At 38.1% G+C, this 22,534-nt stretch overlaps 1 protein-coding gene and 1 pseudogene across 7 annotated transcripts in view; both read left to right on the forward strand.

Annotated features, from left to right (window-relative positions):
* Acer3 (alkaline ceramidase 3) overlaps positions 1-22,534 on the forward strand; it is a 168,606-nt gene that overhangs the window by 138,568 nt on the left and 7,504 nt on the right. For all 6 annotated transcript variants that reach the window (XM_087211989.1, XM_087211993.1, XM_087211992.1 and 3 more), the window contains one exon: positions 22,333-22,434. In XM_087211989.1, coding sequence (XP_087068115.1) covers positions 22,333-22,434 — 102 coding nt within the window. The remainder of the gene's footprint in view (positions 1-22,332; positions 22,435-22,534) is intronic.
* On the forward strand, positions 1,928-15,464 carry LOC106008139 (ER membrane protein complex subunit 4-like; annotated as a pseudogene). The gene is made up of 2 exons (XR_015451496.1): positions 1,928-13,309; positions 13,468-15,464. The product of XR_015451496.1 is annotated as an ER membrane protein complex subunit 4-like (transcript).

Raw genomic sequence — 22,534 nt, forward strand, 5'->3', positions numbered from 1 at the left:
ATATTAGACTTTGAACAATACTACAGCTTTTAAAAACTGTATTGTTAATCTTTCGAAACTTACTAGGAAACCTGTTTTACATAACACCTCTCAGTGAAGGGTATTAATGTCACAAAGAAATAGGGTTCCATGATACATCATTTGGGAAATGACCATAGTCTTTCATAAGAGTTCATGGAAATGAAATAACATTCATGAGAGTACCTTCTTTATGTCCTGCCCATGTAGCAGTTCCTCAGTAAGAAAGTGGTACAGTTTGTTTGTTTATTCTTTTTTTTTTTTTTTTTTTGGTATTGGGGATCAAACTCGGGTCCTTCCGCTTGCGAGGCAGACAGCGGAACCACTGAGCTAAATTCCCAGCCCGTTTATTCTTTTTTATTTGGTTGTTTTTCTCTTTTAAATAAACTTTTCATTTTGAGATGATTGTAGAAATGCATGCATTTGCAATAAATAATAGAGATCCTCTGCACCCTTTATCAATTTTCTCCTACAGTAACATCTTACAAAGCTATAATACAATATCCCAACCAGGATTTGACATTGATACAGTCAAGATACAAAACATTTCCCTCTCTGTAAAGATCCCTGTGTTGCCCTTTTCTAGCCACATCTACTTCTTTCCCACTTCACCCTGCCCTCACCCTCTACTCCCTGTCCTTAACCCCTGGCAATTACTAATCTATCCTCCATTTTTATAATTTTAAGAATGTTATATAAATGTAGTCATATAGTGCATAACCCTTTCAGATTGTTTTTGAACTCAGCATAATTCTCTGGAGATTAGTCCAGATTGCTGAATATATCAACAGTTCATTCTTTTCTATTGCTGAGTAGTATTTTATGGTATACATATATCACAACTTAACCATTCACCTGTAGGGTGACATCTAAATTATTTACAGTTTGGGGCTATCATAAATAAAGCTGCTGTGAACATCTGTATGTTTTTTGGGTGAATACAAATTTTAATTTTTTTTGGAATAAAAGCCCATAGTAGAATTACTAGGTTATATGGAAACTGTATTTTTTTAGTTTTTGTCAAAACTGGTGAACTTTTTCTAGAGTAGCTCTACCATTTTTACATTCCCACCAGGAATGTCTCCATGATCCATTTCTCTGCATCCTCACCAGCATTTATTGTTGTCATCATTTTTTATTTCAGCAATTCTAGTAGTTGTGTACCACTGCCCTACACTTTGCATTTCCCTAGTGGTTAATAGTGTTAAATATACCTTTATGTGCTTATTTACCATTAATATATCCTCTTTGGTGAAATATCTGCTTATGTCTTTGCCCATTTTTTTGTTGTTGTTGTTCACAAGAGTTAATAAGGATAGTCTTGCAGGGGATTTAGCTCAGTAGCACTGCACCTGCCTCACAAGAGCAAGGTCCTAAGTTTGATCCCCAGTACCAAAAAAATTTTTTTATAAATAATAATAGTCTTCAGAGCTATGTTAGTGATATCGTTTTCATTCCTGATATTGATGATGTATTATCTCTTTGTCTCATCAGCCTTGCTAGGTGTGTCTCAAATTTTATTGCTCTTTAAAATACATTTTTGTTTGACTATATTTCTCATCTTTTCAGTTTCACTAATTTCTTCTCTTTATTATTTCCTTCCTATTGCTTGCTGTGGGCTTGTTTTGCTCTTCTATTTCCAAGTTCTTAAGGTAGAAGTTTATATTATTGATTTCAGACTTTTCACATTCCTCATAACATTTTGGGTGTTATAAATTTTCCTCTCAGTACTACTTTAGCAATGTATCACAACTTTGTTATACTTTAATTTTCAGTCAGCTCAATATATATATATATATATATATATATATATATATATATATATATATATGTGGGGTTTTTTTAATGTCTGATGAGATTTTTTTTCTGGACCTATGGATTACTTAGAAGTATATTGTTTAACATTCAAGTGTTTGGATATTTTCTTGTTAACATTCTTCTTGATTTCTCATTTAATACCATTATACTCAGAGAACATACTAATATGATTTCTTTTAAACTTATTGAGATTTACTTTGCTATACCAAGAATACTTATGCCAAGGACACCTTGGCATATGTTCCATGTATGCTTGAAAAGAATACATATTCTGAGCCAGATTCTGGAAGGCTGAGGCAGGAGGATCAAAGTTAAGCAAGACCAGCCTAGGTGACTTAGTGAGGCCCTGCCTCAAAACAAAAAATGAAAAGAGATGGGTGTGAAGGTCATGGGATCAAACCCCAATACCACCAAAAAAAAATTTATTCTACTGTCGTTGAGAGAAATTTTCTATAAATATTGACTAGGTCCTGTTACTTAATATGTCAGGGTTCTCAAGACCACCCTCAGGTACAGTGATTGACTAGAAGGACCCACAAAACTCAGTAAAGCTATTATACTTAATTATTATTATTATCTAGAGATTAAACTGATACAGTATGGCTCAGGACACCAGGCAAACACAAACTGGTGTTCACTATAAATCATACTAGCATGAACTATCTATCATGACCCAAAGTGTCAAGTATATAAAGTCTTTTACTATACAGAATTTTTCAAGGAATCAGATGTTATCTCCCATGAGTTAGTCAAGGGCCAGTCTTTTCTCTGGAAGGTGCAGTGTTTGTGCTCCCCAAGCCCACTGAGATAACTCTTTAATGTACAGTGGTATTGTTGAATTTTTCTATATTGTTGATTTTCCATCTAGTTCTATCAGTTGTCGAGAGAGGAATGTTAAAGTCTCCAAACATGATTTAGGATCTTCTTTCTATGAGTTTTTATATCCCACGTAGCTCTGTTGTTTGGTATACAGAATTGCTATGCCTTCTTGGTGGATTGACCTTTTTGTCATAAAATATCTCTATGTGTCTGGCAATTTTCTTTGCTCAGAAGTTGGCTTTAAGCTGGGGGTGGGGCGGGGGAGCACTCTAGAAGTCTGTGGCAAAAGGTTCTCAAGTTCAAGCCCAGCTTGGACAATTTAGTGACTTAACAAGACCTGTCTCCCCACCCCACCCCAGGAAAGGGCTGGGGATGTATCTCAGTATGAAGGCCCTGGGTTCAGTCCCTGGTAGCACTAAATAAATAAATGAATGAATAAATAGGGCTGGGGCTATAGCTCAATGCCATGGCAGTGGGTTTAATTTCCAGTACCACCAAAAAAGAGAAAATGAGAAATACTTAACAGTAGCAACTGTGAAGCGAAATAAACACACATTTCAACAGTGAAATAAAGATACATTTCTTTGATCTGCCTTGCCACTGCTTCTTTTTCTGTATCTCTGCTTAGTAATTATTTCAGTTAGCATTGTTTATTATTTACTCGCCTGTCTGCCCAACCACATTGTGAACTTCTTAAAGTTTTGGTTAACTTGGTAATCCCTAGAAGCTAGTATCTTGTTTATCCAAAAATATCAACTAGAAAAAAAGTTTTTTGAGACAGGGCCTCCCTATATAGTCTAGGCTGACCTTGAACTCACTATGTAGCTCAGGCTGGCCTCAAACTCATGGCGATCCTCCTGCTTCAGTTTCCCAAGTACTGGGATTGCATCAATTAGAAATTTTAAAACTGCTGTTTAGTTTTTTAAATATGCCTGAAAAGACACTTGAAAATTCTTCCTGCAACAAAATACATAGAAATTCTAAAAAAAAAAAAAAAACTAGATAAAATACAGTCCTTTAAATGTCAAGCTGAACTCAAAGGAATATAAAGAAAATTCCAAACCAGGCATGGTGGCACACTTCTATAATCCCAGCACTCCCAGAAGCTGAGGCAGAAGGATCACAAAATTGAGCCAAGCCTGGGCACTTAGTAACTCAGTGAGACTCTGCCTCAAAAGGCTTTACAGTGTAGCTCAATGCAAAGGCCCTGGGTTCAATCCCCAGTATTATGAAAAAGAAAAAAGAAAGAAATAGAGGAAGAGTAGGGAAAGGGGAAAAAGAGGAAGGGAGAGGAAAAGGAAACAAAATTTCTGAGCATCACATCTAAAGAAGCAGCTGCAGACTAGAGTGACAAGTGAATGCTTAAATCATAGTCAATTTGAAGGCATTTGAAGATACCAAGAAACCAGAGCCTTCACCTTCAATAGCCTCAAAACAGATGATAATTTTTGGCATGTTTAAGATGGGCAGCTGGAACTGTTTCTCTTTCACCATCCACACATACATACAACCCCAGTACCATCACAGAGTTATATAGTCTGTGAAGGGCTGCGCCAGAAAAAAATTTTTGCTCTCCAGTAAAAGAAGAGAGTAGTGCAACTTGTCATTCAGCCGTCGATTTTAGGTAGAAAAAGATGACTTCTCTGAGAATTTGTAAAGGATGGTGCCCTTGAGGTGCCACCATGCCCCTGGAAGCCTAGCTGTTCCCATGTCTCTCCTGATTGCAAGGACCAAGTCATGCCAGTTTTTCAGATTAACTCCAAGTACTACTTACTGCATGCTTCTCCAACCAGAGTAGGCACACTCCCAATTCTGTGCAGGCATTTTGCAAAAGAGTGTAATATCTATGACACATCTTTCTGGAGTAGCCATTTTACTGAGATTTGGAAGAAACAAATTTAGGTGACTTCAAAGAACCATCTCCGCTCCCTAACAAACAGAAGAAAAGTCAGAGAACAGCAGTAGAAGGCGAAGAGCCCCAAGAAGTACAATTCATTCTCTGTAATTTTCTCAGTCTCAGTAACAAGAGTCTCCTTAGGAAAAAAATACCATTTAATAATCCAGAAGATCATGGCTTTTCAGTATATGATGGTCATTTATAGAGTGAGGGGCTGAGCTGAATATCTCTTGAGATGAAATAAGAAAATATTATAATTTTAATCTGTTATTTTATTTAATTATATATCTTTCTGGTTATGGTTTATAATATATGAAGTATACTAATACAATTATATAGATATATAGTTTATAAATAATTATACCTAAAAAAGAAATGCATATATCTTTATTGTAGACCATTCAGAATTTCTACAAATGGAGGTCAAATATATACACATAATCAATAATTCCAAAAACCCAGAAAGAAATAAACCACCATAAGCAAAAGACAGGAAAAACAAAAGAACTCCCTCAAATCAGATGCTGAAGTACAATGGAACTATTTAGAAAATGTTTGATGAAATAAAGGTAAAATGAAAATGAGGTCAAGTAATAGGAGATTATTAAAAAGTGAAAAACAGGATATGAAAGAGAAAGAACTGGCGTGAAAAATAAAATCATTGAAATAAAAAACTCAGTGGAGGGCCAGGGATTTAGCTCAGTGGCACCGCAGCCTGCCTTGCAAGTGCAAAGTCCTGAGCTCTATCCCCGGTACCTAAAAAAAACTCAGTGGATAAGTCAAAAGAGTATCAACACAAGTGAAGAAAAAAATTAATAATTAGACAAGTCTAAAAAAATAAGCCAGAAGGCCAGGGATTTAGCTCAGTGGTTCCAGTGCCTGCCTCACAAGCACAAGGTCCCAAGTTTGATCCCTGGTACAAAAAAAAGCCAGAAAACATCAGAGAAACAACCTATGTCTTTGCAGTTTCAAAAAGAACAGAAAAGGTTTTTTAAAAAGAGATAATAGGTGAGAATTTTCTATAATTGATAACCCACAACTCCATCATCAAGAACAACAACAAATCTTAGCAAGAAAATAAAAGGAAATCTTTCTCAAGTGCAGAAAATATAAGAGATACCCCTCTCCAGCCTCATTCCAACCTTCTTAAAGTCAGTCTTCCTGTTCTATAGGTACTAAAAAGTTAGTATCTCCTTTCCAGGTAAGGTTTCGTATAGCATTCTGGTTCTGCCAATCACATGTATTCACATGAGACTTGAAAACCGTATTCAGTAAGGGAGAAGAGGTGGTTGTATGTAAGGCATCCACTTATTGGTGTGGATCTAGAATATGCCTAGTGATTGGAGCAAACAATTGTGATGGCAGCTACTTGATCTGTAATACTGGATACTATAGTTGGTTCAAAGGCTTCCCGATTCTCTAGCTTTCTAATTGTGACAAAGAAAAATTTCATTTGGTTGTGGTTTATAATATATGAAGTATACTAACACAACTATTTAGATTTGTATGTGGCAGTGTCCATGAGTCATTCCAGGAGAGACTTCATTTTGTTCATTTAGCATTTTTGTTCGGAGTGAAAGTATAAAATTACTTTCTACTTAAAAGAGAACTGTTTCTGTTGTTGCAAATGAATCTTGATGGATACTGATAGAAAAAAACCTACTGATTTGGCTGAAACCCAAAGTTCATTAAAGCATCTAAAAATAAAAGACATGTTAGTAACAAAGGACTAATAATTTATCTACTGCAGAATTAGTAGTGCAACAGTGGAAGCCAAAACACAGCAGACTGTTACCTTCAAAGTGCTGAAAGAAATAACCATCAACTTGGAATTCTATACCAAATATCTTTTAAGAGTAGAGTGAGAATGGAGTTTGGCAATACAAATTTTTCTATAGTTTTGTGTCCAGTCAAGCCCAATCCAAAAATATTAAGTAGAAAATTCCAAAAAATAAACAATTCATGTTTTAAATTCCACTCCTTTCAGAGTAGCAGGATGAAATCTCACACCATCCCACTTCATCTCACTGTGAATGTGAATTATCCTTTTGACCAGCAAATCCATACTGTATATATTACCTGCCTATTAGTCACATAGTAACTGTCTCATCTCAGTTACCAGGTCAACTACCAGGTATGTATTTGTATTCAACTAATCCTTATTTTAATGATGGCCCCAAAGTGCAAGAGTAGAATTGCTGGAAATTTCGATATGCCAACGAGAAGCCTGAGCGCTTCCTTTTTTGGGGGGCGGGTACCGGGGATTGAACTCGGGTCCTTGAGCTTGCGGGGCAGGCAGTGGAACCACTGAGCTAAATCCCAAGCCCCTGAGTGCTTCCTTTAAATGAAAAAGAAAACATTCTCAACTTAATAAGAAAAAGGTATCATATGCTGAGATCTACAATAAGAATTAATTTTCCATCTGTTAATTGTGAAAAAGGAAAACAGTTCAAGGTAATTTTGTTGTCACCTCATGCTGCAAAAGTTAAGAGCCAACAATGCATGATAAATGGTTAGTAGAAAAGTCACTAAATTTGTGTATGTATACATAGGCTAGAGTATACAGTATAAGGTTTGGTTCTACTTTAAAGTTTAGGACATCCACTGGAAGTGTTAGAACATACCCCATGCAGATTGGGGGGACTAATGTACACCTCACTAAAAGACCTTCTAAAAGATATTCTTTAGGAGCAAGAGCTGAGATGCAAGAAAGAACGGTAAGGGAGAAAAAAATGATAAAGCAATAGGAATATTTGAACAAAAATTGTGACTGCTTACAATAATAATATATTATTTGAGAGACTGAAAATACACAAAATGGAACTAAAATGGTAGGCAAAATAGCATACAAGATAGAGGGGAATGACCAAAGTTAAATAATTCCTAAAGTTCTTATTATTTAGTTTTTACTTGTGCATACTCAGTAACCACTAAAAAAAACAGTAATTGACTTTACAATATCTTCCAAAAACATGGAGGAGTAAGTGAATTCCAAAAACTGAATCCAAAAGAAAAGTGGATTAGAAATTGTAATAATAGACAAAAATTCAAGGCACTATTTAAAGCACATGTTCTCTGTATCAGTAATAAAATATTCAATTTACCAGAAACATGCCAGTTCTAAACTTTCATGGAAATTTTTAAGCAAAACTTGACATAATTAAAAGACAGATAGATAATACTTCTTTGTGCAGAGATTTTTTTTAACTCAGTAATAGAAAAATATCTCAGTAATTCAGACAAAATAAATGAATAACGATATAGATAAAATGTGGGTAGCACAGTAGCAGAATGATCTAATACTCTCAACAATTAAAGAATGCATGGGGAGCCAAGTGTAGTGGTGCACACCTGTAATCTCAGCTTCTTGGAAAGCCAAGGCAAGAGGATTACCAGTTTAAGGCCCATCTGAATGAGACACTGAAAATAAAGTGAAAGTCAGTGTATTGGTCAAGGCTCACTAGAGTAACAGATTAAATATAATAATATATATTATATATGATATACAAGGTAGGCGTACAATGGCTGCCTACAGGGTCAGGTGTGGAAGAAAGCCCTTTGGCAAGGGTTGTCTGTGCACCATAGAGCTGAATGGTCCAGTTAAAAGTGGAAGACCTGGAGCTAACTGCGGAGCCTAGTTGGTAGACAAAGGGTCTGCGTTGGAAGGCTGAAGAGTCTGAGCTGGAAGGCTGAAGGGTCTGGAATTGATAATGAAGACTGGAGCTCCTCCAAAGAAATGAAAGCAAGACTTCCTTCTTCTGTTCCCTTTTTATTCCATTCAGGATACAAGCCTATTGGCTGGTGCCACTCACACCCAGAGTAGGTCTTCTATCTTCACTAAATCCATTCAGCCACACCCAGAACTATGCTAATCTGTCAGTTGGGCATTTCTTACTGAAGTTGACACAACAGTTAACTATCACACTCAGTATCTTCTCAAGCATCCATGAATTATTATTAAATATACCCTATATTAGCCTTAGAGCAAATTCAACAAACTTTAAACAATTGGTATCATGTACAGCATTCTCTGGGTCCAGGGTAGTTGGTTTAAATAAAACAGTTCATCACAGTAGCCCATGTGTTTGGAAGCTTCCAAAACCACACTGCTATCTAGGGTCAGTGAAATACACTTACAGTCCCAGCTACTGGAAAGGCTGGGACAGGAGAATCACTGAACCCAAGAGGTTCAGGGCCTGGCTAGGCAACACAAGCAGACTTTGTCTCAAACAATAAGCAAACAAACAAACAAAAAACTTCACATTTCTGAATACTCATGAAGTAAAAAAAAAATTACATTGGTAATATAAAAATGCATAGAATTAAATTACAGTGAAAATACTACACACCAGACTGGAATATAGCTAAAGTGATTCTTTCAAGAAATTTATAGTCTTAGATGTTTACATTAGAAATAGATTGAAAAATAATGAACTAAGCATCTAACTTCAAGAATTAGAAAACAGCTGGGCATCATGGTGCATGCCTGTGATCCCAGCACTCTTGAGAATCTGAGTCAGGAAGGTCACAAGTTTGAGCATAGCATGTGCAACTTAGTTACTTGGCAAAATCCTGTCTCAAAAAAATAAAAAATTAATCAGCATGGGTGGTAGTTCAATATGAAGACACTGGGTGCAGTCCAGAATGAGAGAGGAGGGAGGAAGGGATATAGAACCTTAAGAGAAATGAAGAATGGAAATAATAAGGGGTAGAAATTAATTAATGAAAGAGAAAACATACAGTGTTAAAGATCATCCAGTATCTAATTTTGCTTCCTTCTTAACCTACTAAGATTACAACAAAAACATTTAATTAAAAAGCACAAGCTAGAAGACGCAAGAAATGTTTAGAAGCTGGAAGGTAGACTACTGCTAGCTTCCTTAAATTGACCCAGGAAAGCCAATCCTAAACCAGGAACTCTAGGTGGTATAACCCACCTGGAGGTCTTGGATTTAGCATTCAAAATGCAATAAGGTCACCCAATTTCCTTAATTTTGGTGTGGTAGTCACAGGTTCAGCAGTGCCTGGCAAATACAATCTAGATAAATTATTATTTCCAAAGATAAACCTTCAGATTTCTGCAGTTATTCAGTACTGTGGAATGGATGGTGGAATCTGGGCAGAAAACAGAGTCTTCTTTTAGGAACAGCCCAAAAGGTAAAAAAAAAAAAAAAAAAAAAAAAAAAAAAAAGCCAATATTGGGTTTCCCCAACTATTAGTCCAGCAAAATAACTTTATAGTGAAGATTACTAGTTCAGAGACTTCAAACACCTTTTTAATTTCCCATTTTAGACTACTAAAAGTGAAGAGACAATGCCCGACATATAATGAATGTATTAAATATAAAAGATAGAGACCAAAACAAGTAATAAAGAAAAAAATCAACTTGGAAGAATGAATTTATGCAGGAAGAAGAAAATATCAGAGATAGCAAATATCATAAATTCATTAATATTCCCATAGATAGTACTGTTCCTGTGAATCAAGAATAGGATGCTAAGGGGACGGGATTTAGCTCAGTGGTTTTGCCGCCTGCTGCGCAAGCGCAAGGACCCGAGTTCCAGCCCCCGTACCAAAAAAACCCAAAAAGAATAGGATGCTAAACCAGGCATGGTGGCACACACCTATAATCCCAGCACTTGGAAGGCTGAGGCAGGAGGATTGCTGCAAGTTTGAAGCCAGCCTATGCTACATATTGAGTTCAAGGCCAGCCTGGAATAGCAAGACACTGTCTCAGAAAAAGAAGAATAGTTATCTAGAATATATAAAGAACTGAAAAAAATCAGACCCCCAAATTCAAAGACCCAATTCAAAAATGGGCATCTGAAATGAACAGACATTTCTCAGACAAAGAAGTAAAAGCAGCAAATAAACATATGAAAAAATGTTCAACATCACTGGTCATTCGAGAGATGCAGATGAAAACAACACTGAGATTCCACCTCACCCCAGAAAGAGTGGGTGCTCTAAAGAAATCAACCAATAACAAATGCTGGCGGGGGTGTGGAGAGAAAGGAAGCCTTCTCCATTGTTGGTGGGAGTGCAGACTGGTGCAACCACTATGGAAATCAGTGTGGAAATACCTCAAAGAACTAGGGCTGGAGGTCCCATTTGACCCAGCTATTCCCCTGCTGGGTATTTTCCCAAAAGAATTAAAAGAATCATACCACAGAGATATATGTACACCCATGTTTATAGCAGCACAGTTTGTAATAGCTAAAGCTTGGAAACAGCCCAAGTGCCCATCAACTGGAAACTGGATAAAGAAGATGTGTTGTTTTTTTTTATAAAATGGAGCCATAAAGAACTCAGCCATAAAGAACGAGAAACTAGAGTCATTTATAGCTAAATGGATGCATATTGAGGCCATACTCTTAAGTGAAGTAAATAGGACACACATGTGTAAATACCAAATAGTTTCTCTAGTGTGAGAAACTGAGAGTGTAAATAAGGATTAAAATGATTAATAACTAATAATTGATACTTTGAAATAGGAAAAGGTCCAAAGAGATACTGGTGGTGGGAGGAGATGGGGAAAGGAAAGAATAGGAAAAATTATGAGAAAAGAAAAAAAATGGAAACGAAGTCTATGTAAATAGGGAAAGGTGGAGGGGATGAAGGGCTCACAGGTAATGGGGAAAAAAATAACAACCAAGATACATCATGTACAGGTACAAGCACCCAATGATAAATGTAAACATATTGTATACCTAAAATGTACCAATAAAAGAATTTAAGCAAAAAAAGATGAAAGAGAAGGAGAGGGAGAGGGAGAAGAAGGAGGAGGAGGTGGAGGAGGAGGAGGAAGAAGAAGAACAGGGTGCTAGTTTAAATAGGAAGATTCAGAGAATCTACCTCAAAACATACAAAAATATAAACATGGGGCCGGGGATTTAGCTCAGTGGTTCCACCGCCTGCCTGGCAAACTCAAGGTCCCAAGTTCAATCCCTGGTACCAAAAAAAAAAAAGAATCCACCCTGGAGCTGGGGATGTAGCTCAGTGGTAGAGCTCTTCCTTTAGCATGAGTGAATACCTGTGTTCAGTCACCAGCAGTTAAAAAATAAATAAAATAAATAACGTCTCTGAGTATAGGTCAAAAGAAAAAAAGAGAAAGGAAGAAGGGAAAAGAAATTGAAAATAGGGGCTGGGGATTTAGCTCAGTGGTGCCACCACCTGCCTCGCAAGTGCAAGGTCCCGACTTCGATCCCCAGTACCAAAAAAAAAATTGAAAATAGAAGAGACTCTGTAGGAATATTACTGAATAGGTAATGTTGAACTAGAATAAAAGAGCCAACATGTAAAAGGGGGCAGGGAAGAGAGAAAATGAGAGTGAAGAAATCATTGAAATAACTCAAGAAAATATCTTACAATTGAAGTACATGAGTTACTACCTTGAAAGAACCCACTGAATACCCACCACAATTGATGGCAATAGATCCATAAGAATTGTGGAATAATCTAACAATGAAAGATTCCATAAGTTTATAGAGTTGAGAGGCAAGTGGACATAACATAAGGTCAGAAATTCGACTGGTTTTGAACTTGCCAAAACATTAGAAACTGGAAGATAGATCAGTGCTCTCAAATTTCTAAGGAAAAATTACAGCCTATAGAATTCTACATTTAACCAAATTATCAATATATGGAGAAACACATTTTTCCATATGATAAAATTGAGAAGCTGATTCTCATGTTTACATGGGATCCAAAGGATCTGGAATAGCTAAAACAGCTTTGAAAAAGAACAAAGAAAACTTGGGCTGGGTGTAGTTCAGTAGTAGAACATGTGCTTAGCACACGTGAAACCTGGGTTTCCTCCCCAGCACAAAAAGGAAGGGGAACTTAACCCTGTGTGAGTGACTCTATGCTGCACCAATTAAGAAAATGTCTCTGTGCTAAGGATGAAGATCAATACAACATTTAAAAACAGACCTGCATGCCCTGACCTTTAGTAAATAGGCCAAAGTAGTGAAGAAAGGGTCACCTTTTCAACAAATTCTGTGGAAAAATGGAATATTCTTATGAAAACAATAAACTTTTTAGTTCTGCTTTAGTTTGTGGTTTTTTGTTTTGTTGTGTTTTGGGTTTTTTTTTTTTTTTTGGTTGGTTGGTTTTAAAGTGCTGGAGATTAAATCCAGGGCCTTGCATACACTAGGCAAGCACCATACCCCTGAGCTATAGTCCCCACTCCATTATAAAAATATAATTAAGAAAAGTGAATCATATCCCTGAATGTAAAAGCTGAAATTATGACTTGTGGTAGAAAATATAAGTTTTTGTAGCCTTTGTTTAAGTAAAGATTTGTTAATTAAGATACAAAAACACAAACTATAATAATAAAAAACATTGGCAACAAGAGTACCTTTCAACATGAGGACTTTCATGGGTTTAGGAAGTAGCATTTGCTATGATAGCCCAGGGAGTCCTGGTAGCCAGCCAAGGGTGATATTTCAAGTGGACCATTGAGCTGAGCCAGCTTGGAAGAGGCAGCAAGGGCCAAAGTGACCAGGCCAGTGGCCAGGGAGACTCACTGTACCAACTCAGTTACTTGAACAGACAAGTGCCTGATACCAGCATGCAAGAGACAGACTGGATCCTGATGGGAAAGCACTGCTGGCTGTTGCCTTGGATCTCCTCAGATTCCCATGAACTTCCTCAGAGTACACATGGCAGGCAGTGCTATCTCCATCTTCCCTACTATAATAGTGTGTATGATGGACTGGCAATCCATTCAGGTGCTTATGACCATTTTAGCCACTTTCAAGATGCTAGAAAACTCAAGCCAGAAGTTTCTTCAGGGTTTAGTCTATCTTATTGGGAACCTAATGGGTTTGGTACTGGCTGTGCACAAATCCAGTTCATCAGACTCTTGTCTACATTTGCATCAGACTAGTTGCCTTCATTGAGCCCCTGAGAGGATGGAGTTCAGTGGTGGAGGACTGCTTTTGGGAACTGGAGAAAGAGGCACTCAGTGCCTAAGTATTTGAGCCTCATTTACTTCCTTCTTTAAGCCCAGTGGCTCCTAAGTATATTATTTAGATAAGCACTTACGTTGAAAAGAACCAAAAAGATTTCTTTTCTCCATGGTGAAGAGACAGATCCTAAAATTTTACTGCAAACATAAAAAAAAAAAACTATACTGCAACACCTGAATTAAAATAATGTAGAAAACTTTGTGGTTCCAGTACAGAGCAAAACAACAAACAAAACCAGAATTATATAAACACAAAAGAATGGTTGCTGCTAAACCAAGAATCAGACCAGCATGTCCTTTCAGTAAATTCAGTGGTTGAAAAGCCAGGCATGGTGGCACACACCTGTAATCCCAGCACTCAGGAAGCTGAGTCAGGAGGATCTCCATGAGTGTGAGACCATCCTGGGATACATAGTGAGTTTAAGGCCACCCTGAACTATATAGTGAGACCTTGTCTCCAAAACAAAACAAACAAAAACCAAATGGTGGTGGAATTTTTGTTTCTAGTTCTCAACCATTACAAATAAAGCAGCTATGAATGTTCATGATTAAGAGCTTGTTTAGAAATATGCTTTCATTTCTCTTGGGTAAATAGAGGAATGGCTGGGATGTATCGCACATGGATATTTGACTTCTTAAGATAATGTCAGTTGTTCCCTCTTTCTTTTTTGGTCTTGGAGATGGAACCCCTTGTATATTCTAGGAAAGGGCCCCAGCCCCCCAAAATGTTTTCGTAAGTGATGGTACCTATTTCCATTTCCATCACGATACATGAATGTTCCAGTTGTTCCACATCTTCATCAAACCTTGTTGTGTCGGTTCTTTTCACTTTTGCTGTATTCTATTTCAGTGGTATTCTACCACTATAGTGGTATTTCACTGTTTTTAATATTCATTCCCTTAATGACTAATATTATTATTTTTTTAATTAAATTCTTTTATTGGTACATTGTAGGTATACAACACAATTACATTTCTCATTGGGAATTGTACCTTTACATAATGCATCTTGGTTCTTATTTTTTCCCCATTCCTAGCCCTCCCTTCACCCCCTCCACCCTTCCCTATTCACAAAGAATTTATTTCCATTTTTTCCATTTCTCAGCATTCTTCCTTTCCCTTATTTCCTTTCCCCTGCCCCTCTCGCTACCCCTACCCCTTTGGACCTTTTCTTCCTATTTTGCATTATCGATTATTCATTCTAATCACTGGTACATTTTAGGTATACAATATAATGACATTCATCATTGGAAATTTGCACCTTTACATAGTCTCTCTTGGTTCTTATTTTTCACCCTCGCCCAGCCCTCTCTTCAACCCCTCCATTCCTATTTACAAAGATTTTGTTCCTATTTTTCCATTTTCTCATATTAATCCCATTCCCTTCTATCCTTTCCCCTAGCCCTCCCACTTACACTTTGCCCTTTTTCTTCCTATTTCACATTACCTATTATACATTTGGTCCTTATTTACACTTTCAGTTTCTCACACCAGAGAAACTGTTCGGAATTTATACATGTGTGTCCTATTTATTTCACTTAAAGACTGTCGCCTCAATGTGCATCCACTTAGCTATAAATGTCTCTAATTTCTCATTTTTTTCTGGCTGAGTAGTACTCCATTTTATTTAAAAAACCACATTTTCTTTATCCAGTCTCCAGTGGATGGGCATTTGGGCTGTTGCCAAGTTTTAGTTATCACAAACTGTGCTGCTATGAACATGGGTGCACATATATCACTGTGGTATGATTCTTTTAATTCTTTGGGGAAGATCCCCAGCAGTGGAATAGCAGGGTCAAATGGGACTTCCAGTCCTAGTTCTTTGAGGTATCTCCATACTGATTTCCACAGTGCTTGCACCAGTCTACACTCCCACCAGCAGTGGAGCAGGGTTCCTCTTTCCCCACAGCCCCACCAACATTTGTTATTGGATGATTTCATGATAGCAGCCATTCTTTCTGGAGTGAAGTGGAATCTCAGCGTTGTTTTCATTTGCATCTCTCGAATGACCAGTGACGTTGAACATTTTTTCATGTATTTATTTGCTATTTCTACTTCTTTGTCTGAGAAATGTCTGTTCATTTCAGATGCCCATTTTTGGATTGGGTCTTTAAATTTGGGAGGTCTGATCTTTTTAAATTCTTCATAGATTCGAGATAGTAGAACTTTGTCTGAGGAAGAGCAGGTGAAGATTTTTTCCCACATTGTGGGTTGTCTCTTCACACTGCTGCTGGTTTCTCTTGCTGTGCAGAAGCTTTATAATAAGAAGAGATCCCATTTGTTGATTGTTTGTGCTAGTTCACGGGCAACTGAGGTTTTGTTCATAAAATCTTTTCCTACACCAATGTCTTCAAGGGTTCTACCTAACCTCTGTTCCAACTGGTTCAGAGTTTCTATTTTAATATTTAGATCTTTAATCCACTTTGATTTTAATTTAGTGCATGGTGAGAGATATAGGTCTAGTTTTAATGTTTGGCAAGTTGAAGCCCAATTTTTCCAGCACCATTTATTAAAGAGGCTATCTTTCCTCCAGTGAGGGTGTTTGGCTCCTTTATAGAAGATGAGATGGCTGAGTGTGTCTGGCGTTGTTTCTGCATCTTCTAATCTGTTCCACTGGTCCTCAAGCCTGTTTCTTTGCCAGTACCATGCTGTTTTTATCACAGTAGCTTTGTAGTAGAGTTGCAGGTTGGGGATTGTGATACCCCCTGCCATGTCTCTGTTACCTAGAATTGCTTTTGCTATTCTGGGTCTCTTCTTGCTGCAAATGAATTTTTGGATTGTTTTCTTGAGGTCTATGAAGTATGCTGCTGGGATCTCAATTGGAATTGCATTAAATCTATATAGCAGTTTTGGAAGTATGGCCATTTTCACTATATTAATCCTTCCTCCCCAGGAGCAGGGGATGTCTGTCCATTTTCTGATATCACCTTCAATCTCTCTTTTCAGAGTGCCATAGTTTTCAGAGAAGAGGTCTTTGATTTCTTTCGTTAGGTTGATTCCTAGGTATTTCAGTTTTATGGATGCTATTGTGAAAGGAATTATTTGCCCTATTTCTCTCTCAGTGAATCTGTCATTTGTGTAGAGGGAAGCTATTGATTTTTGTGTGTTGACCTTGTAACCAGCTACTTGACTGAATTTGGTTATTAAGTCCAGAAGACTTTTGGTGGAGTTCTTGGGGTCTTCTATAGAGAGTATCATGTCATCTGCAAAGAATGACAATTTGACTTCTTCATTTCCTATCTTTATTCCTTTTATTTCTTTCTCCTGTCTAATTGCCATGGCTAATGTTTCCAGAACTATATTGAACAAGAGTGGCGATAGTGGACATCCTTGTCTTGTTCCTGATTTTAGTGTGAAGGTTTTCAGTTTTTGACCATTTAGTATGATATTGGCTGTTGGTTTTTCATAGATGGCTTCTATCAGTTTGAGGTAGAGACCATCTATTCCAATTTTTTGTAGGGTTTTTATCATAAATGCATGTTGGATTTTGTCAAATGCTTTTTCTGCGTCTATGGAGATAATCATATGGTTTTTGTCCTTGGCTCTATTGATATAGTGTATTACATTGATTGATTTGCATATATTGAACCATCCCTGCATCCCTGGGATGAATCCCACTTGATCAGGGTATATGATGTTCTTAATGATCTTCTACATTCTGTTTGCCATTATCTTATTAAGGATTTTTACATCTGTGTTCATTAGTGAGATTGGCCTATAGCTCTCCTTTTTGGTTGAGTCTTTGTCTGCTTTGGGGATCAAGGTGATGCTTGCTTCCAGGAATCAATTTGGGAGTATTGCTTCCCTTTCAATTTCATTGAAGAGTTTGAACAGTAGTGGCAGCAGTTCCTCTCTAAATGTCTTGTAGAATTCAGCAGTGAAGCCATCAGGACCTGAGCTTTTCTTAGTTGATAAGTTTTATTTTCAATTTCATTGGTTGATATTGGGTTGTTCAGAATTTTTAGGTCTTCTTTGTTCAACTTTGGTAATTCATATGTATCTAGGAATCTGTCCATTTCTTCTGTGTTGTCCATCTTATTGGCATATAGGTTCTGGAAGTAGGTATTGATGATCCTCTGGATTTCTGCTGGGTCTGTTGTCATTTCACCCTTTTCATTCCTAATTGCATGGATTTGGGCCTTTTCTTTCCTTTTTCTGACAAGGTTGGCTAAAGGTTTGTCAATTTTGTTGATTCTTTCGAAGAACCAACTCTTGGCTTCATTGATTTTTTTTGTATCGTTCTCTTAGTCTCCATTGCATTGATTTCTCCTCTGATCTTTATAATTTCCTCCCTTGTATGAGCTCTGGGATTGTCCTGTGCTTCTTTTTTCTAGAAGCTTGAGGTGCAGCATCAGATTGTTTAATTGGGCTCGTTCTGTTTTCCTAATATGCATATTCACTGCTATGAATTTCCCTCCTAAGACTGCTTTCATTGTGTCCCATAGATTCCGATATGTTGTATTGTCATTGTCATTTAATTGAAGGAACTGTCTGATTTCTTCTTTAATTTCCTCTGTAACCCATTGGTTATTCAGAAGTGTGTTGTTCAATTTCCATGTGTTTATGAAATTTTTCAAGTTTCTTTTGCTATGGATCTCCAAATTCATCGCACTATGGTCTGATAATACACAGGGGATAACTTCAATTCCTTTGCACTTACTTAAACATGTTCTATGTGTAAGTATGTGGTCTGTTTTAGAGAATGACCCATGTGCAGCTGAGAAGAATGTGTATTCTGATTTTGTGGGGTGGAAGACTCTGTAAACATCTGTTAAATTCATTTATTCAAGAGTTTGATTGAGTTCTAGTATTTCATGACTTGGTTTTTGTCTAGTTGATCTATCTGTGACAGTGGGGTGTTGAGGTCCCCCACTACAATTGTATTAGTGCATATATGACTTTTCATGTCTGTTAGTATTTCTTTTATATAGTTGGGCACACTAGTGTTTGGTGCATAGATATTTATGATTGTCATCTCTTCCTCTTGGATTCTTCCATTTACAAGGATGTAGTGTCCTTCGTCTCTCTTCATCAGTGTTGGTTTGAAATCTACTTGATCTTCAAAGAGGATAGCTACTCCTGCTTTTTTGGGGGGTTCCTGTCACATGGAGTATTGTTTTCCACCCTTTAACTTTCAGTCTACGAGTTTCCTTTTGAATTAAGTGTATTTCTTGTATGCAGCATATTGTTGGAGTTTGCTTCTTGACCCATTCTGCCAGTCTATTTCTTTTGATTGGTGAATTGAGACCATTCACATTGATGGTTATAACTGAAATGTACTGACTTGTCATTGCCATGACTTTTTCTTTTTGTTGGGTTCTCCCCCTTTACATTTAATTTCTTGTCATGCCAGATGGGTTCATTCTGCTTTGCTTCCTGGGGTTGTGATCCTCAATGTCTGTTCCTAGGATATTGTGTAAAATTTTTTGGAGTGCTGGTTTGGTATTCACGAAGTTCCTAAGGTGCTCTTTGTCATGAAAGTATCTTATTTCTCCATCCATTTTGAAAGATAGTTTTGCAGGGTACATCAATCTGTGTTGGAGGCTGTTTTCTTTTAGGGCTTGGAATATGTCATTCCAAGCTCTTCTTGACTTGAGGGTTTGTGTTGAGAAGTCTGCTGTGATTCTGATGGGCTTTCCTTTGTATGTGATTTGTTTCTTTTCTCTGACTGCTTGGAGAACTTTGTTCTTCTGCTGAGTTCCTGGAATCTTAACAATTATTGCCTATGTGTAGATTTTTTTTGATCAAGGCTATTTGGAGTCCTATATGCCTCACTTATCTGTATGTCAAGCTCTTTTCCCCTGCTTGGGAAGTTTTCTGCCATTATTTCTGTGAAGAGATCTTTTATGTCATCTGCACTCTCTCCTGTTTCTTCATTGACTCCAATCAGTCTTATGTTATTCTTCTTTGCATCATCTAGCAGCTGCTGGATTGATTTCTCGTGTTCCCTTATAATTTTGAAGCAATTTTTCTTTTCCTGGTCACTAATTGCAATCTTATCTTCTATATCTGAAATTCTGTCCTCACACTGGCTCATTCTGCTGTGTAGACTTTCAGTGGAGTTTTTCATATCCTGGAAATCTATTTGCATCTGTTTTATGGATTCCATTTGTTTCCTATGTTGGGATTCCATCATGTTCCTGAGCTCCTCCCTAGATTTATTAATCATGTCTTGCACTAGGGGCACAATTTTTCCTGTTATCTGAGAAATTATTTCTGATTTCATTTTTTCCAGATCCCCTTTTGTTGCCAGTTCAGTGGGTCCAGGTGGTTGAGTATCAGAGTGTTCCATCTCATTTCCATTTGGGGTTGCTGTAGGTGATCTGGAAGTCTGGTTTTGAGACTTATTTATGTGTTTTCTCATTTCAACTGGGGGGGGGAGCGCTGTTGGTGCCTGCATGGATTACCTTCTCTGAGCTGGGAGAGGTGGGACAGGGGATGGGAGCAGCGGTGGTTATGGTGGCCCAAAAGCCCTTTCCTCTGGGCTGGGAGCAGCGGGAGGGATGGTGGCTGGGAAACCCCTTCCTCTGGTCCAGGAGCAGTGCAGTGGCGGCTCAGAAGCCCCTACCTCTTGGCCGGGAGCGGTGGGAGGGATGGTGGCCCAGAAGCCCCTTCCTCTGGGCCAGGAGGGGCAGGACAGAAGGTGGCCCAAAAGCCCTTTCCTCTGGGCTGGGAACAGTGGGAGGGATGGTGGCTGGGAAGCCCCTTCCTCTGGACCAGGAGCAGTGGGACGGCGGCTCAGAAGCCCCTGCCTCTGGGCCGGGAGCTGCGGGACTCAGTACCTTGGTCTGGTGGTCTGGTGTCCTCTGTGTCTTTGTAGTGTGGAACCAGGTGTCTGTACAGAGGAGTGGGGGGTGGGGGGTCCAGTAGATTGTTGCCGGTTCGCGGGCTGATTCGGCGTCTTCCACAGGACTCGGGACCTCGGTAAGGTGTCCGCAGACCTGCCTGTCTGCAGCGGGCTGATTCGGTGTCTTCCGTGCGACTCGGGACCTCGGTAGGGCATGCGCAGACCTGCCTGTCTGCAGCGGGCTGATTCTGCATCTTCTGCACGACTCGGGACCTCGTTAGCATGTCCGCAGACCTGCCTGTCTGCAGCAGGCTGATTTGGCATCTTCTGCGGGACTCCAGACCTCAGCAGGGCGTGCACAGACCTGCCTGTCTGCAGGAGGCTGATTTGGCTTCTTCTGCACTACTCGTGACCTCAGTAGGGTGTCTGCAGACCTACCTGTCTGCAGCGGCCTGATTCAGTGTCTTCCACGCGACTCAGGCATGACTAATATTATTGATCATGTTTTCATGTACTTATTTGCCATCCATATGTCCTCTCTGATACAGTGCTTATCTGCTTGGCTGTCCTTGCACTCACTATGTAGCCCACTGGCTTCAAACTCACAGCACTCCTCAAGTGTTGGGACTACAGGCATTCACCACCACACCGCTCCACCAGTATTTGGACAAATAAATTGTGCTATATCCATACAATGCAGTGTTGCTCATTAATAAAAGGCAATGAAATATTGACACACATAACAGCATGGATGAATCTCAAAATGGCAAGTGAAAGAAGCCAAACAATAAAACTATAAAACCCTTTTTAAAGTAATGCAAAGTAAACTTTTGGAGGTGATAGACATTTGTTATCTTGTGCCGGGGATTTAGCTCAGTGGTCTCACCACCTGCTACATAAGTGCAAGGACCCGAGTCTGATACCCAGTACCAAAAAAAACACCAAAATCTGTCAGAGACCCATATCTGTGCAAAACTACATTTGGGCTGGGGATTTAGCTCAGTGGTTTCACCACCTGCTGCACAAGTGCAAGCACCCAAGTTCGATCCTCGGTACCAAAAAAAACAAAAAAATCTGACATTTGTTATCTTGATTGTGAAGTAGTTTTGTGGGTATATACAGATGTATTCACCAGATGTATTCTTTAAATATACAGTATACAGTTTACTCATGGAAGTGATAAAAAATGAATAAGCTGCTGTTACTGTTTTCACTAACTTACTATGCTTCAGTTTCCCCAGCAATGAAGTTAAAAAATGCCTGTCTCAAATGGTTTATTTGAAAATTTGGTGGAGGGAGGATATGTATATGAATAGCTAATCTAAATAATATTTCATATCACTCTACTCTTACCAGGCCTTATTTTTCTGCAAAACATTTATAACCATTATGCACTTATTTACTTGTTTACCTCCCCCCAACTATATTATAAGTTCACTGAGAACAAAGACATTGTTTTCACTGTCTCACAGGCTTACAATAATACATGGCACATAGTAAGCACTCAATACATATTATTAAGTGATTTAATGAATATTTATGTGAGTGTAACTTAGCCTGCCAGAGCATGTGACTCAATCCGTGTTAATTCTAATCAACCAGCCCCCTATCTCTTCTATTACACCAAAAAAGTTGTTGAGTGCTTGTGGATTACCTCACTGAAATACTTAGTGAAGTCTTTGTGGCTAATTCTTTTTCAGTACCTTTTAATGGCTAAAAATATTTGGCAGATACACAGATTTAGATGGTTGAGGCAGGAAAATCACTTGAGCTCAGGAGTGCAAGGCCATACTGGCCTATAAAGGAAGACCTTGTTTCTATAAAATGTGTGTGTGTGTGTGTGTGTGTGTGTGTGTGTATCTGTGTCTGTGCGGTGTGTGAAGACATACGTACTTTAAAGAATTTAGTATTTTTCTTTTAATGCTAAAAACCTTTCCTTCTCATGAAAGTGATAGCTTCAAGCTCTGATTATAATATGACTTGGAAATTTTTCATTTTGCTTTTCTTTTTTCCCCACAGGGCTTATCCATGGCTTAGAGGACTAGGTTATACATCCTTGGGTATATTTTTATTGGGATTTTTATTATGGAACATAGATAACATCTTTTGTGATTCGCTGAGGTAAGATATATTTTTATTCCTTGAGAAATATTCTTGGAAGCCTTCTACTAAACAGAATTTCATAGGCATATAAAAATATCACTGCTCTAAAATGGATTTT

This window comes from Heterocephalus glaber, unplaced genomic scaffold (genome assembly GCF_053883595.1).
Source record: "Heterocephalus glaber isolate CG9 unplaced genomic scaffold, H.glaber_assembly_v1.0 deba00001428, whole genome shotgun sequence".
Taxonomy (NCBI): domain Eukaryota; kingdom Metazoa; phylum Chordata; class Mammalia; order Rodentia; family Bathyergidae; genus Heterocephalus; species Heterocephalus glaber.